Raw genomic sequence first — 15,070 nt, 5'->3', positions numbered from 1 at the left:
ATGTTAAAGGTCTGACACTTTGGGGGACAGGTGTTCTGGGTGCACCATTGGCGAATGGAAAATAATATAACATGCTTTTGTGGAATGTTATGAGTTTTGCTAAGTTCATTAAAAAAGACAAAAAAATAAAAAATGAAAATGCGGGCAAATCCCCTAAAACGAATTTACATCAAAGATGTACCGATGTCACAGGTGATTACTTTATGTCTGCTGAACAATAATTATTATTATTTTTTTTTTTTAAAGAACACATTATGGCACCTTGCCTCACATGAGACAGTCCTCATTCGCTGCAGTACTTAAGGTTCCTGGACCCTACGAGCCATAAAGGAGGAGAACTATAATGCACATTAATTCATTACAGAAATGGGTGGGACCCATGTCAGTGCAAACTGCCACATAGCACACCAGCACTATTTAGTGAGGGCTTGAGTCCTCACTGCCATCGTTAACTCCAGTATCACGCACCATCAAGTGGCGAGCTACAAAGAAACAAGGCGCCAGGCACGGAATCCACAATAGTCTCCTTAACAGATGTGTTTCCTATTGCAGTAGGATGTCAAGTGTTTGCCATTTCAGGTAGCTAGCGGCAGTCCCCTTCCATTTTGTTCCCTCGTCCAGAAGTTCTTAACCTTTAGACTTCTATGGACCCCAATAAATGACTACTGGAAACCAGGGACTCCTACATAAGCAACTATGATGCGACTTGAGCCTCCAAGCAATACACAAAAATACAGAAACGAGCATACATCAAGTAGGCAAATTATGAAATATGATATTTAATTCTCAAGCAAAATTACATACAAAAATCGAAATTTTAATGGAAAGGTTTTAAAAATATTATTTTATTGCTAACAGACAAAATAATGCTCTGGACTCTAGAGTACCACTGTGTCTTTCTGCCCCAAATTCATGCTCTCATTGTGTTGGGGCATACCAGTATTGAGACCACCAATCTGCGGTGGCTACTCCGCAATGGCGGAGGAGCATCGCAACACCAGCAGCAAATGAAAAATAAAACGATGTACCAGCATTGTTTTATTTTCATTTCCCGGCTCTGAGCCAGTACTCTAGGGAGGGGTGGGCGTTGCGGAGGCATGGGAGGGGGAGGAGGAGTGCTATGTGCACTCCCTAAGTGCGTATATGTGTTAGACTGGCCGTCTCAGGCCGGCCAAACAAACACATATGTGCACTTAGGTTTCTCCAGCCCGGGCTGGAGAAACCCACAGACTCCCTGGTCTGAGCGGAGAGTCTTTCCAGCCGGATCAGGCCAATCCCCGCACTGCTCTCTGAGAAGCACGGAGATTGGATGGGAGTCTGTCCCAGGAGTTGCTAGGGCCATGAAGAGGACAGGAGGCGTGATGTGGTGCGGGAAGCACCCAGCAGCGTCAGGCAAGTTCTTTTTGTTAATATATTATTACTAACACACCTCCGCCTTATCCCCCCCACGCTACCCCTCCTGTGTTCCCTCCACCCAACACCCTTTGTTTGTAGCGGCCGCACTGCCACCAATGGGCCACCCTAGACTATGTTTGCTGTGCCAACACTGCTTTCACGAACCTAGCTACGGATTACAGCTACATTTTTAACCTCCCACTTAAAATTCCTTGACATTTCCAGAGCGTTTTAAAATGTTCAATTTTACATTTCGCTTATTTATATCTAAACGTCTGCTAATACATATTTAATTTTCTAAACAATCACACACCCCCTGAATAGGAGTCATGGACCCTCAGGCTAAGAACTGCTACCCTATTCCATTTCCATGCCACGTCCAAAAAGACCACTACATTAGGCCAGCTACATATCTGTATTCTGCAGTTCTCCCACCTTCCCTAGTTTCCCTTCACCGGGGAAGAAAAAATAATGAGCATTTTACTTTTTTTAACTCCAAATAAAAGATGTGAAAGAAATATGTCTTGAGCTGAAAGCCTATCACAAAAAACCTTCACCCGGAAACCACATTCCCTGAAAGGAAAAAATTACTTGCCGTTGGCTTTCTGCTATCAGGGCCACGTGAACCATCACATCATTTTCCAAAGGTCCCTGGAAGAAGAGAGAATCGAAATAATGAGACATTTTATGTACTTAAGATGATCGAGAGATTCTACAAGGACAACAATCTCAGGTTTCCTCTTACTTGATACTGAATGTGCATGTTTTGAAACACCAATACAAAAAATGCCTCGGAAAAAGAAGGATCTTATTTTTCCCATTTGCATAAAAGAGAAGTGTATTAATGCCTATGGATATGGGGCTGGATGGTCCTTACTTACAATTAAGAATTGCCTTATTCTTTTAAATTCAGATTGGAGGTAAATTCCTTCAATAAAAAAATGTTAATAGAGAAGAATCTTTTGAATAAACATAACCAAGATTTCCGCGTAGGCTTCTATCCAGAACAGCAGTTCGTAACCTTTTGAATTCTGTAGACTGCGCTGCTTCACTAGGGGTAGCCAGAGAACCCGGGATCAGTCATTTCTATGATTTGAACCTAAAAACAATACTCAGAAACCAGTGTACATCAAACAAATACACACATTAGGAAATATTTTATTTGTTGAAAAAACAAAAAACAGAAAACAAAATACATTCTATGGCAAATTCTTTCACATTTACAGAGGTTTTTAAAATGCGAAATGTACCTAATTAATTTATATAATCTTTATTTATTGTCTGAACAGTTGCAGACCCCTAAAGTAAATGTTGCGGACTCCTGTTTTAATGACTGTTAAAGAATGTGTCTGTTTTCCACCTTGTTGTTATGTGATCATGTTCCATTGTCACAATAGAACCGTGATGTGCACACAGTGATCTCTTCTCTGCAGGGCTGTGGCATGACAGACCATACTATAGATGTGAGGAAGAGATGAGCCCACTACACCATCCCAAGATGGTGGATCTGGTGATGCCCCATCTCTCTTTGCCCAGATGGAACCCACTCAACATTGTTGTCTGTAGTGCTATAGGCACTCTTGTGGTCGGACACCCTGTGATGACCTTTGACTACAAATATTTTAATTGACTTTGGTGTGTTACTTTACCCAAGCCTAAATGTACAACATCCTGCATATGCCTTGCTTCTTTTAAAGGTTTATTTATTGTAATCTTGCAGTCTTTCAGTGGGAGCTGTCACGTAGTAGGACAGCCTTGCCAAGAACAGAACGTGCGGGATGTGCATTTAAAAGCATGAGAGAGAGAGGTGTGGAATGTACTTTTTGGTCTCGAAGAGCAGTGTTCTGAGCAGTGATGCACAAATGTGCACTGTTGTACATTGAGAGATGAAGTATGTGATGCTATAAGCAGTGGTGCACAAATATGCACTGTGTTGTACATTGATAAGTATTATGAAGTTCTTACTATTGGCTTTGACATGGGCTCATGTCATCCTCAATTCTGACTCTGCCTGGCTTGAGCTTTATCTGTGTGCACAGCCACGCTTGCAGGTTGTTTAGGTTAATCACATTAAAGGATTGTTTTTGTGAGAGATTGTTTAATGTACCCTGGAAGGCTTTGGTGAGCTTCGTCAATGTAAAGACTGGAACATGCGAGACTGTAGAGGGAACGTGGGAACTCCTTCCTGCCATGGAATGCTTGCTTGAAAGCTGGCCAGTCCTGGTAAGATTCCTTTGGCGCAGAGAGAAAATTCTCAAACCTTCTAGTGCGAGTTTTGAGACTATAAAGCTGGGGTTTGTAGAGAGCTGAGTTGGATGCTCACTTACAGAATAGACGTACTGCTGTAAGACAAACAGAACTTGAGTCCCGGTCGAGAGTCCAAGCCAGCTGTGAACGGGCTCCCCAGCGAGAATTGGCAAGGATGTCGAGTGAACGATCGGGTGAGGTGACTTGTTTCTGACTGGTGCCATTGTGAGGCGTGGATCCAGGGGCTGTGGTCAATTGAGGTGTTTGAGTTTTGATTATTGCCATTGTGATGTGGTTCAGTGGCTTTGATCATTTGAGGTGTTTTCTTTGTGATGTGTGACTGAGTGAGGTGCACCTCCAAAGTAATCATTTTATGTATCTAGTGTATATATATCTTTCTGATCTCTTTCAGGATGTTCCATATTATATTTGCTTGAGTCTTATCTCAAATTATTTGCTGCTTGTTTATTCATGGTATTATTCATGCATTTAACTGTTGCATTTACCAAGTCTGTTATTATTGCTTGCACATAAACATATATATCTCTACATATATTTGAATGTTGTTAATTTGGCATCTGGGGAAAGCTTTATGTTAGAGAGCATTGTGTAAAATAAACCCCAAGCCTTATTCTAAAAAAAAGAGTCTTTGCATTTTGTAAAATAAAACCCTTTACTAAAGGCGTTGTTTTGTGATTATGTCTCCTGCTTCGCCGTGGATTTTGAGCCACCGTGTGGGAGATTCTGTATTATCTGAAAAGCAAAGCAAGACATTGTCAGACTGTTGCCAGGCTTGATGCTACATCTGTCAGCTACCGCAAGACTAGCGGTCAATCGTTTATTGTTTTAAGTTAATTAAAACCATCACAATATTACCATACACATAAAATGTCTGTGAGAAGGAGCAGGAGTATAAGGGTGAACAACGCGATGTTAATATGCCCGGTTGGATTCCTTACCGTCCCTGTGATGGGGGCGATGAAACCGAGGTGACTTGGTGCCCGATAACGAAGCCTCTTTTCCCCGCCCCACAGTATTCCAGACGTGACCCGGAAGGCGTTTCTCCCTGAAGAGGCGGGACTCGGCAGCCCAACCAATGGGAGACCCGCCAAGAAGGTCACGAGCAGCAGAAAAACCCAGAAGAAGGTTCCACTGGGGCGTTCGCTGAAAGGAAGCCAGAGACGGGAGCAGACGCCGGAGGAACCAAGGACGCCAACGAGAAGAATCCACCCGAAGACCCGGAAGGTCCCGACAACTGGAGCGAGGAGTGGTGGAGCCCGGAGGACACGCATGAGCCGCCGCAACTCAGGAGAGTTGTGGCAGACCGCGATACGTGCGTGGAGCCATGGGAGTAACCGCGGAGAAGGGGGAGGGGAAGCGGGTAGGGTGACACAGGAGAAATAGAGGAGAACCTTTCTCTCGGTTGTTTCCTTTCCTTCTGTTTTTTTTCCTGTCCCTCACCTTCTCACAATTGCCATGTGATTAACCTAAAAAAAGACCTCCAGCCAAAACAGAGATAGAGCACACGAAACTATCAGATATTTATCTCCTACTCCTGGGTTTTTTTTTTTTTGTCCCAGCCCTCACAGAACAAACCCTCTCACGCATTTTGATTATATCGCACGCGGTGTGGTGGCGGCTTTAATAACGATAGACAGGACGTGGTCAGTGACCGTTGTTTTTTTTGTTTTGTTTGAGCATACTCCGGGGACCCCCCTTAACGAGAAGTACCAGGGATTTCATCGACCACCTGACGACGTACCTGAACCAGACCCCGGGGAGACCGCACCAGCGAATTCTTCATATTATCTCAAACCAGAACGTTTTGTCATGGACTTTGTTCAATCTGTCTTAAACCACGTCCTTTCCATCACTGCGAGTTGTTAGTCCCAAGCAATAAAAGCCTTGCAATATTCACCCTATGCGGCCTCTTCGCTTCTGTTTCCGACCCTCACTCCGACAATATCATAAACATATAAAATCTTAGCCGATAGTAACTAATTGCTAGTTGTCCTATAAAATTAGAACTTTCACCAATATTCATAAAGTACATGTTAATATTAGGTCTTTGGTAATAGGTTCTAAAAGTGCAGTCGATCTAAACAATCTAGGTACATGAGATACATAAAAATAAATACAATATCCTTGCTTCTAGAAGTGTAGAAAGTGCTGAACATTAAAATTCCGGCTCTTGAACCACTGAGTATTTAAAGTGCCATGGTGGATAGATACATATAAATAAATACACAATCCTTGTTTTTAGTAGTGTATGGAGTGCTCGACTAGTGATGAACACCAGGCCAGAGACGACCATTGCAGTCTTTACACAATTTCATGGCATGAGCAACTGGGCTTCCTTGACCACACGCAAAACCACGTGAACGCCGAGGTAGCACAATGGAGTGCTTTGGAACTAAAAGCCATACATTTCAGATACAGCCCAGGCACCTCACCGTCTATGATTAATTAGAGAGATGCATTTCTGGGAACTGGTTATGTTAAGTGTCACACTGGGTGTTTAGACACACAGAAAAAGATCCTGTGTCTTACTGGAATGACTGGGCGCCCTGTGAGCTGTCACTTTCAATTCTAATAAAGGAAGGAAAATAGTACATTTAATTACTCGTTTGTAAAACATTGCTTATTCATTCCATATGTGAAACATTATCATGTTACATCGAGATGCAGTTTTGCTTTTACAACAGCTATCACCGCGTCACAGTTTCATAAGATACAAAGTCGTATATTTATGCAACAGAAGCCATGGAGGGAAATCAATTAACACAACCCGGATGCTGATAATTCACTAATTCCTTCACATTAAAAAGCTGTGGCAAACTTGAGTCAGATGTTAGGACAAACAGAACAAAACACCTCACAAGTCTGTAACTATGGATCTTGAAACATTATGATATATGCAGGTTTCCGATGTAGTAACCTACCACTAGAAATACACCAATATTAAAATGGGAACAGTGGGAGACCCCCTGTGCATGAGGAGTGTGGGCAGATGGGTTCCTTTGATCACATTCTTTGGGAGTTCCCACTGATATGCCGATATTGGGGAGAAGTAACCACTATCATGTCACAAGTACTTTCAGTAGAGGTCCCATTTCAGGTTAAAGGGCTGACACTAGCGGCGGGGGTTGCCAAAAGAAATATTGCACGGAAAAGGGGATTGCGGCTCCCGCCATCGCTGGCTGATTGGAGAAAGGACTTGGACTGCTGTCAAAGGGCGGAGGAAGTGGTGTACCGCAGCAGAGGATGCATCAAAAAATGGGGGAAAAAATGGAACCCATGGCAGACATATCGGGGACTAAACTTTGGTGGAGGACATTCCCACGAAGAGGGCTAATTTTCGCAGTTAAGGTAATGAAGTGTAAATGATGAGTACACCTTCTGTTTACAATTTAAAAAATGTGTGATTCCAAATGATCCATCTGTTTTGCTTTGTAGTGATGAGAACTGACCTAATTACATTATGCTGTGATTATCTCTAACTGCTACCTACTGTTTACTCTGATGTTATGTGATGAGCATGTTCAATAAAAAGAATTAAAAAAAATAAAATACACCAATTTAGCAGCAAGCTGGTAAGGTGACTGTCATGTTTTACTCCAAAGTATGCACACACGCCACACTATACAAAGCACCCAGACTTAGATCAATAACCAGAAGTCATTAATTTGTTCAAACCCTTTACCATACTGTGTGTGCAGGCTTACGCTTTTTACAAACTCCTATAAGGAGCAATAAAAGTGCTTCAGAAAGGACGTGAGCAACTGCACAGAAACTCAGAAATGCCATATGGATGCTCTGCTAATAAAGCATTAGCAAATCAATAGGTCTCGGCTATAAAAGTGTGAGCTACTGACTTTGCCAATGCTTGTTCACAAAAGCTGAAACAGAATACAAATTTGCCACTTCTGCATGACGACACATGGACAGTCATTTTGGAATGTGTTTTTCAATAAAAGTCATTCTAAAATGCCCACCGAAACATGCACATGCTTCATTCATTTATGCGTGCAGAATGACATATATGTTCATGGATCCCAACGCCGCAGCCATCTTGACATCTTTAATTTATTGTTCAACTTGACGGAGGCCCATTTAAGAACGGTAAACTGAAATTTTAAAATAAAGTGTGCTGCAGTGCGAAAACTAGAAAGCAAGCATCTCGGTAGCACTTTCTAACTGCCGGAACCACTAGGGGAAGAAAAAACATAAATGGGTATCAGGAAGCGGGGTAAGGCAGGAGTACTGCAGGACCACTGGGGAGCAACAGAGGGAAAGCGAGTAGACAAATAAATAACAAGCATTGGCATAACCTATTGGCTATGTCAAGCGGCCGCGAAAGTGATCGCGATCACGATCAAACATCAAAGCGGCCGTGCGGCCGCGAAAGTGAAAGTAATCGCAGTGAAACGCTGGGCGCGCGCCCGCGCACATACACTGTAGCTCCAGGCTGGCCTGGTAGCACTTTTTGGAGCCCTCTCAATAAGTCTCGCCAGACCAGCGCATGCGCTGGGTCAGGCGAGACCTAAAAAGGAGCCAGGGAGTGATGAAAGGTGAAGGGGGCAATGGAAGTGCAAAGGTGAGTGTGGCGGGAAGGGGCCAACCGGTGAAAACAACTGGACAGGACACACTCCCATTGAATGCTGAAACAGAACTAGTTCAGGAAAAATACAAGAATCGAGAGGAAAGCCAACCAACACATAGCAAAGACCTGAGACAGACAAAAAAGTAAAGCGCTAACCCAATGACCATTCTAAATATATGTAAGATAGTGGATACAATAAGTCATCAACAGACAGCTAAAGGTGTCTGTAACAAAGATCTGAACATGACATCAACCTAACACCAGTACCAAAGCAAAGGTGTTTTGCTTAATTAAAAAGCCCAGTTAGTGGGCATGGAAATTTAAATCATAGGAATGTTCCTTGGAAGAGCTACCTTAGTTGGTTTTCTTTGATGGAATAAGCATGCATCAAGCAAGGTTAAATGTGATTTATATTTTGTTGGCCATATTGATTTTAGCTCCAATGTAGCCTGCACCCTGGCCACGTACAGAGAGTACCATGAGATTACCGAATGCAATACCTGCGGAGATGATAAGGAAGAGTTGTAACAGTTACAAATGGCCACTGAGATCCCCAATCAGTATGTTCACAAGGGATGCAGATGGACCAATTCCAAGTCATAGCGAAAGAGGCAGCAGCTTCAAGAGCATCTTCTCATCTCTCGTGTGAATCGGCCTTCCGCTGTACATGTGTACTCCACATCATACATGAGTACTGCCGATGCAAGCAAAGGTGCGATGGGGTTCATAACATGAGACAAGGTATTGGGCAATCCATCTGGAAAGGATAGGTTTTGCTAAACAAAGGAGAGTTGTCTAGTTTGCATACAAGTTCAGTCCTCCTAACCAACAGTAAGGACCCAAGCTTGTGCAAAATTCTCTTCCCAGATGAGATTTGAGGACCAGCAGGAGACACTGCAGAAACAACCACATGCTCACACTCGCTCCTAGACCAACACAACTATTCTAACTTGCTGTTCTTCTCCAGTTCCTTCTCTGTTCTCTCTCCTCTGCAGTTTCATGCGGTGAAATGTACTGACACTTGGCCTTTGACTGGTCGGTCCTGTCATCTGACTACCCAACCTTGTGCTCCTTTGCTTCTAGCACTGCCATTCCTACTTAATGGTAGTGATCTGACTTTTGCGGATGACTTCTTTAACCTGAAAACTAAACTGTACCACTGCTGGCTCGGTAGCAGGAATAATCGGAGGCTCAGTGGTTCTGAAGGAAGCTTCCTTCAATCTGCCTGAACCTCTCCATCTTTTCAGTAAGCAGATGAAAGTGCAGAGAAGATTCAGGACGACAAGTACATTGGTACGTCGACTAAGCAGTCTCTCTATTCTAATTTTTGTTTTTTTCTTGCTATGATGAACTTCAGTACCTTGCAGAAGTCCAGGAGCAGACCAAAAAAAAAAAATGAAAATACTTTTAAGAATGTTTTTAAGCCCATTCTTGCACTTATGTTTAATCTACAGTAGGTATGCTGTAGTAGTGCAATTTATAAAGGCACAATTTAAAGTCTGTAAAGCATGTGTAGATCACATTGAATGTGGATATTTATTTCCTTTTATCTTTCCTGCTGTTTGGGGCAATACGTATGGCAGGCTATATCGCACCCATGCACAGCCCACGTGGAAACATCTTGTCTGGTCTCCTAAAGCCCGATGTTGCAGTGCATAACTCTACGCCCTGTCAGCTCAACTTGACTAAGGCTTAGTGAAACTACCCCCAAAGAAAAGCAAAGATGACATCTATAGTATCAGCCCAGTCCCTGACACCTAATCGCTCAATCATACATCCCGAGACCCTCTTTTTCCAAAAAACCTGAAGTCTTTCAGACTGTTTCTGGTGCAGGGGAGATAGAAAGACCGCTCAGGCGACACTTTACAGTTGTTGGTTCTAGCGATACCGGCCTGCCTCAAATCTTTCAGCCCCCAGCAAGAGTTCCACCTTTTATGATTTTCGATTTTTTTTTTTTAAATCTCTCCATTCAATTTAGTGATATGTTGGAATGGTTCTCGCCCTCCTTTTAGTGTTGCTGTTGAAATTCTTCAACCCTCTTTGAACTTGCTTTTTTGCTTGGGGTTTTCTTCAGGACTTGAGGTTCAGAGACTGGTGTTCATAGTCTGGCAATAGGGGCAATCAAATCATCATTGTTTGAAGGCTGTGGTTGCAAGTGAGTGTGTTACACTATCGTGCTGTCTGCCTGTCGTTTTTCTGTTTTAACTATCATAGTGATCTGTGGTGCTGCCTTGTTCTGCGTTTATAAAATGAAAAGTTACCATTGTGAGTGTCTGAACTATATAATAACCGCGGTAAAGGACTGAGAACCGGTTGTCCATCTGATGCAAACAACGCTCACCCATTAGAGAGCATCTCCTAAGAACAAGGGCAACGCACCTTGGAAAAAACATCACAAACAGAGAAAAGCTTCAGTTGTTAGTGACGTCAATGCAGCCAAAAATAAACTTCATGTTGTAAAATAAAATGATTAAAATGTTCTCTACTTACTCGGAGCACAAAGCACAACATCATAAAATCTAGGTTAAAAAAATATCAAAATCACTTGAATGTTAATAGCCACACCTGCACTCCGTGGGCTGTGCAATCAAAGCGTAGCACACCACGTGAAATGGTAATTTAATCAGAACTAGCATTCATTTTCTGTAATTTTAGTAATCAGCAACTCAAAGGTGCACACACAACGGCCTTCTGTGCAAAAAGGAATACTGGCTGCAGGGCGCGGCATTTTAATATCATGTGGGGCAAGTCTTTTTGATTAACAACATTCAATACCAGAAAAAAGGAACACTCGTTTGAATGACTACCGAGGCACGTTTAAATAAAGACATTATAGCTGGTGTTTGCTTTGGTGATGTACAGGATAAAAAAGTTTGATACAGCAGTAGTTCAGTCAGCACTGTACTGACAAGAAACAATAGCGCGTGAGCAGGGCTTTTAATGGGCCGGTACTGTCCACCGCACTTCTTTAATTTGAAAGTGAGGGTACCTGGAGAAGGGTGGGGGGAGGTTAGGAAAAAAAAAAAGGACTCACCTGCTAGTCCCCAGCCTCCGCCTCTCCTCCGTCCTCGCTGTTTTCCTGGCTCCCCGAAGCACACAGGATCCCAGACTCCCCTAGTCAATCACAACGCTGCCGTCACCCGCATGACAGCAGTGGCGAGAATGGTATGAGCGCCGTCAGTTCGGTACTCAGCCAGGGACTGAGAGCCTTTGCATGTTCTTCAATCAGGCTGTGCAATACAGCCAGGTGGAGAACATGCTAAGTGCACATGACAGTTTGACCGGCCCAAAAAGGGAGGCCAAACCGCCATGCTTACTTATGGTGCACCAACCACTCCTCCCTCTGACGCGAGGCCAAACCCACCTCGCCCTAACCTGGCTCCAAAAAATGAAGTTCTGTTACTATCATTTTATTTTTCCTTTGCACTGCTGGTAGAGCAGTGGGGTGACACTCCTCCGCCTTAGCAGAGGAGCCGCCGCTGTATCTGTACTTCTAAATTTGCACTGGCTGATGCAACGATATCACCTGACTTTAATTACCCATTTGTAATAATATCGGGCTAGGTTATATCAATGAAGACGTGTAGCGCCAGGCCAAATCATATTTCATTAACTAAGGAATTCCGCAAACTGAGGAAAACAAATTCTAATACTCAGGTCTCTATGGCCTGCTAGAACATGGAGGGGCGTCGGGTCATCAGCTGTGCCCATATCACTGCACGCAACACCCTTGGTACCCACACCCACAATGCATTATCTAAACATCACTTTTTATGTTTTAGTTAACTGAGATGCGGGCTGCAGTTTGCTGCTCCCACAGTATGTGTCGGACAGCTGGGTCTGAACCCCTTAAAATGGTCCCTAGCATCGGTACTCCGGACACCCCAAGACTTCCCGCCCTGGTCAGGTTGGCTAGCTCTGATGCTGCACAGCTTGCGTTTGCCCCCATTCTGCCATTGCTGCTCAGTACTCGGTACAGTGTAGTGGACAGAGCTGAAGCTGCCTCAGAGAGCACACTGTGCGACAATGGCCTACACTGAATACTTTCACATTTAACATGGTTGCTTTACCCACTTCTGGCAGCTGCTGTAGCTGTGTCGTCACCGGATCGAAAAGCACATGATGGCACTTCTGCAGAGGGCATGATATTATTAAATGGACACGAGGTGGGCACTGGGATTCTTACAGTGAATCGAAGGCCAAAGTGAATCAGAATTTGGGCTGGAGAGGCATTAGGAAGATCTTTACAAAACACTTTGTAACAGTAGGTGTTTGGAATCATTGCTCACCATTTGTAAATGAGTTGTGTAATGTAACACGATGGGGCCACCCCTGCAGAATGTGAAGAGGGTCCCCGGAGTCTCCCATACCTCACAGATATTCCTTCACCTTGGGCTGAATGGGGGGCCCTTTGAAGGTTTGGGGGTACCTGCTCTGCAGAAGCTGCATGGGCCTGTAAGGCCACCATAGTAAATGAAAGGCTGTGCCTGCTTGGGGTGAGGAGAGGTAGGCCTTCAGTGAATCTAATACAGGGCTGGATCTAATAAATGATCTGGACAGGATAGGCCACAGTCTCACATCTTTGATTCATAATAAGGCACTGACTTTTCTAATTAGGACTTGTTTAACTGGTCACCAGCGTACGGTTTTCAGGCAATGTTTGATGATCTGCCTTGATCCTATACTTAGGTCATTATGGATCTTCAATTTTTAGACGTTGGAGATGTACTGAAAAGTTGCGTGTGCTTCTATATATACGATGACGCAGTGGAATATTTTGTTGCAATAGAGATCTGGGTGTTGGTGTAAAGACCTGATGGCAAGAGAATATTTTGTTTTTGGGAAACAAAACATAGAAAATCCTGAGGCAGATATAGCATGGACCTATAGCACACAATCTGCAGCCGCTCTCACTAATGTTGAAGCTACCAAGGCTTCCTAGTCTGGACTAAGAGGTGATGTTCAAGTTTATGGTTTAGGTATTCATGTGGGTTTTGCTTAATTGGCTTCAGCGGTATTTCTGGCACACAATTTGTAATACAGTTTCTAAAACAAAAACATTGTATTTGTTCTCACGAGTGTATGAGAGTTCCTAGGGATGGTGCTGATGATTGTAGCTAAGTTTTATGGCATTGCTAGATTCTCTCATCCACTGTCACAGGTTCATGGGTAGGTTTCCAGTTCACTACCCACATAACATTGGCGCACTGCACTCATAACCCTTGTTTGTCCCAATATCATCCTTATGTTCATGGTATGCCTGCCTACACCTGAATACCCTCCGAATGTCCATGGTTCAAATCCAAATATTTAAAATAACTCCTTTTCTCTACCTGAAGTATCCTGCCAAGTTACTGGGCAACTGCCTTCACTGGAGTACAAACAGAATAAGCATTGGTTTCTCCTATGCAAGATCTATTGGCTTTATCAATGTTTTTAAACTTGTTGCACAGCAATGTGAGCTGCTGTGCATCATGGCTTAAAGTGAAGGAAAAAAGCACTATGATGTGTCCAGCGCTGGCCGTGCTTTTTTTTTCCTGAAAAAGAAAGCGAGGGGGGTGGGAGGTACGGCAACAAGGAATGACGAAGCGGTAGGGGGTGGGTGGGACAGGGAAGGAGCACAGAGGGCCTGCAAACACATGCACTCTTAAGGAATGCTAGATTAAAAATAAAAAAAGTACCTCTACTAGCAGCGGCCATTGGAAGGACACTGGCCGCAGAGAAAGGAAACTGTACTTAGTCCAAGATCCATGGACAACCGAAGAGAAAGGAGAATCAGCAGGTGACCCTGATCGACAAGAAGCTAGGAAATGAGAGCGAGATTGAAGCCAACCAATGGTAAGTATGGGGCAGGCTCTAAGCCAGCTCTAATAACAGCTCATGCGCTGTCTATTATGTAAAACTTAAAAAAGCTTGTTCATCACCAAATGAACATGCATAATTTCTGAATGACTTTGGTTTCACTCAAATTGTCCTGTTTGTTCTGTAATATCCTTATTTGCTACACCTGGGAAATGACACTTCACAGTTGTACTAGTTCATCCACAAAAGCCCAAGATTCTTCCCCCAATACCCGTAGTTTAGCCACACAATTTCACCAATTCTGCTGAAATGTGGCAGTTCTGTTCCTAGGAGTAAAGATTAATCTCACTTTTCTCGAGTTATGGCTGCATCTCAATATAGACTAACAATAATTTTTTCTACTTCATGTCCAGAAATCATCTGGTTATTCCCCATTAGAGTCCTGGAAGTGTCACTAATTCACCCCCAACATCTATGGGCCCCAGAATGACCATCTCCCCTTTTCTATTGACAATGGTACACTCCCAATGACATTAGTTCATCGTTTAACCTCTTCTGTGCCCATGACGAGATAGTCTCGTCATGGAGCACGGTTGCGCTGTGCCCATGACGAGACTATCTCGTCATGAACCCCACCCACTAATACAACGCCCGGCACAGGAGGGGGAAAGGGCGTGGCACTGAAGGGGTTAAGGTTATCAGTTATATGATCTACTACCTCTGGTGGCTTGCCGCACTGTTCCTATTTAACACCCATGTGACTAATTCACTAGTCACCGGTTTCCCCATTATGAGAACGGTTTGTACCCTTTGTCACACACTCTTTGTTGATGGGTAGCCTCTAAATGTCACTGGTGCACCAACAAGTTGTCAAAATGTAACCACAAATGCCCTTGCTTCTTCTCCCCAATGTCCCTAACCTCAATTTACCAAAATTGGTTGCTCACCATAGTGCTCATCATTCACCCTCACTCCCCACTAAACACCTTTAGATGAACTCGCATTTTCTTGGTTCTCACAGAC

General features: G+C 43.6%; 1 protein-coding gene across 1 annotated transcript in view; it reads right to left on the bottom strand.

Annotated features, from left to right (window-relative positions):
* Positions 1 to 15,070, bottom strand: part of PHKB (phosphorylase kinase regulatory subunit beta) — a 1,466,493-nt gene that overhangs the window by 342,627 nt on the left and 1,108,796 nt on the right. Inside the window, exon 15 of the mRNA XM_085637773.1 lies at positions 1,991 to 2,046. Within this exon, the coding sequence (XP_085493899.1) occupies positions 1,991 to 2,046 (56 nt within the window). The remainder of the gene's footprint in view (positions 1 to 1,990; positions 2,047 to 15,070) is intronic.

The sequence above is a fragment of the Triturus cristatus genome, chromosome 12 (assembly GCF_964204655.1).
Source record: "Triturus cristatus chromosome 12, aTriCri1.1, whole genome shotgun sequence".
NCBI lineage: Eukaryota > Metazoa > Chordata > Amphibia > Caudata > Salamandridae > Triturus > Triturus cristatus.
Note: the sequence above shows the minus strand (reverse complement) of the source record. Positions and strands in the feature narration are given on the sequence as shown.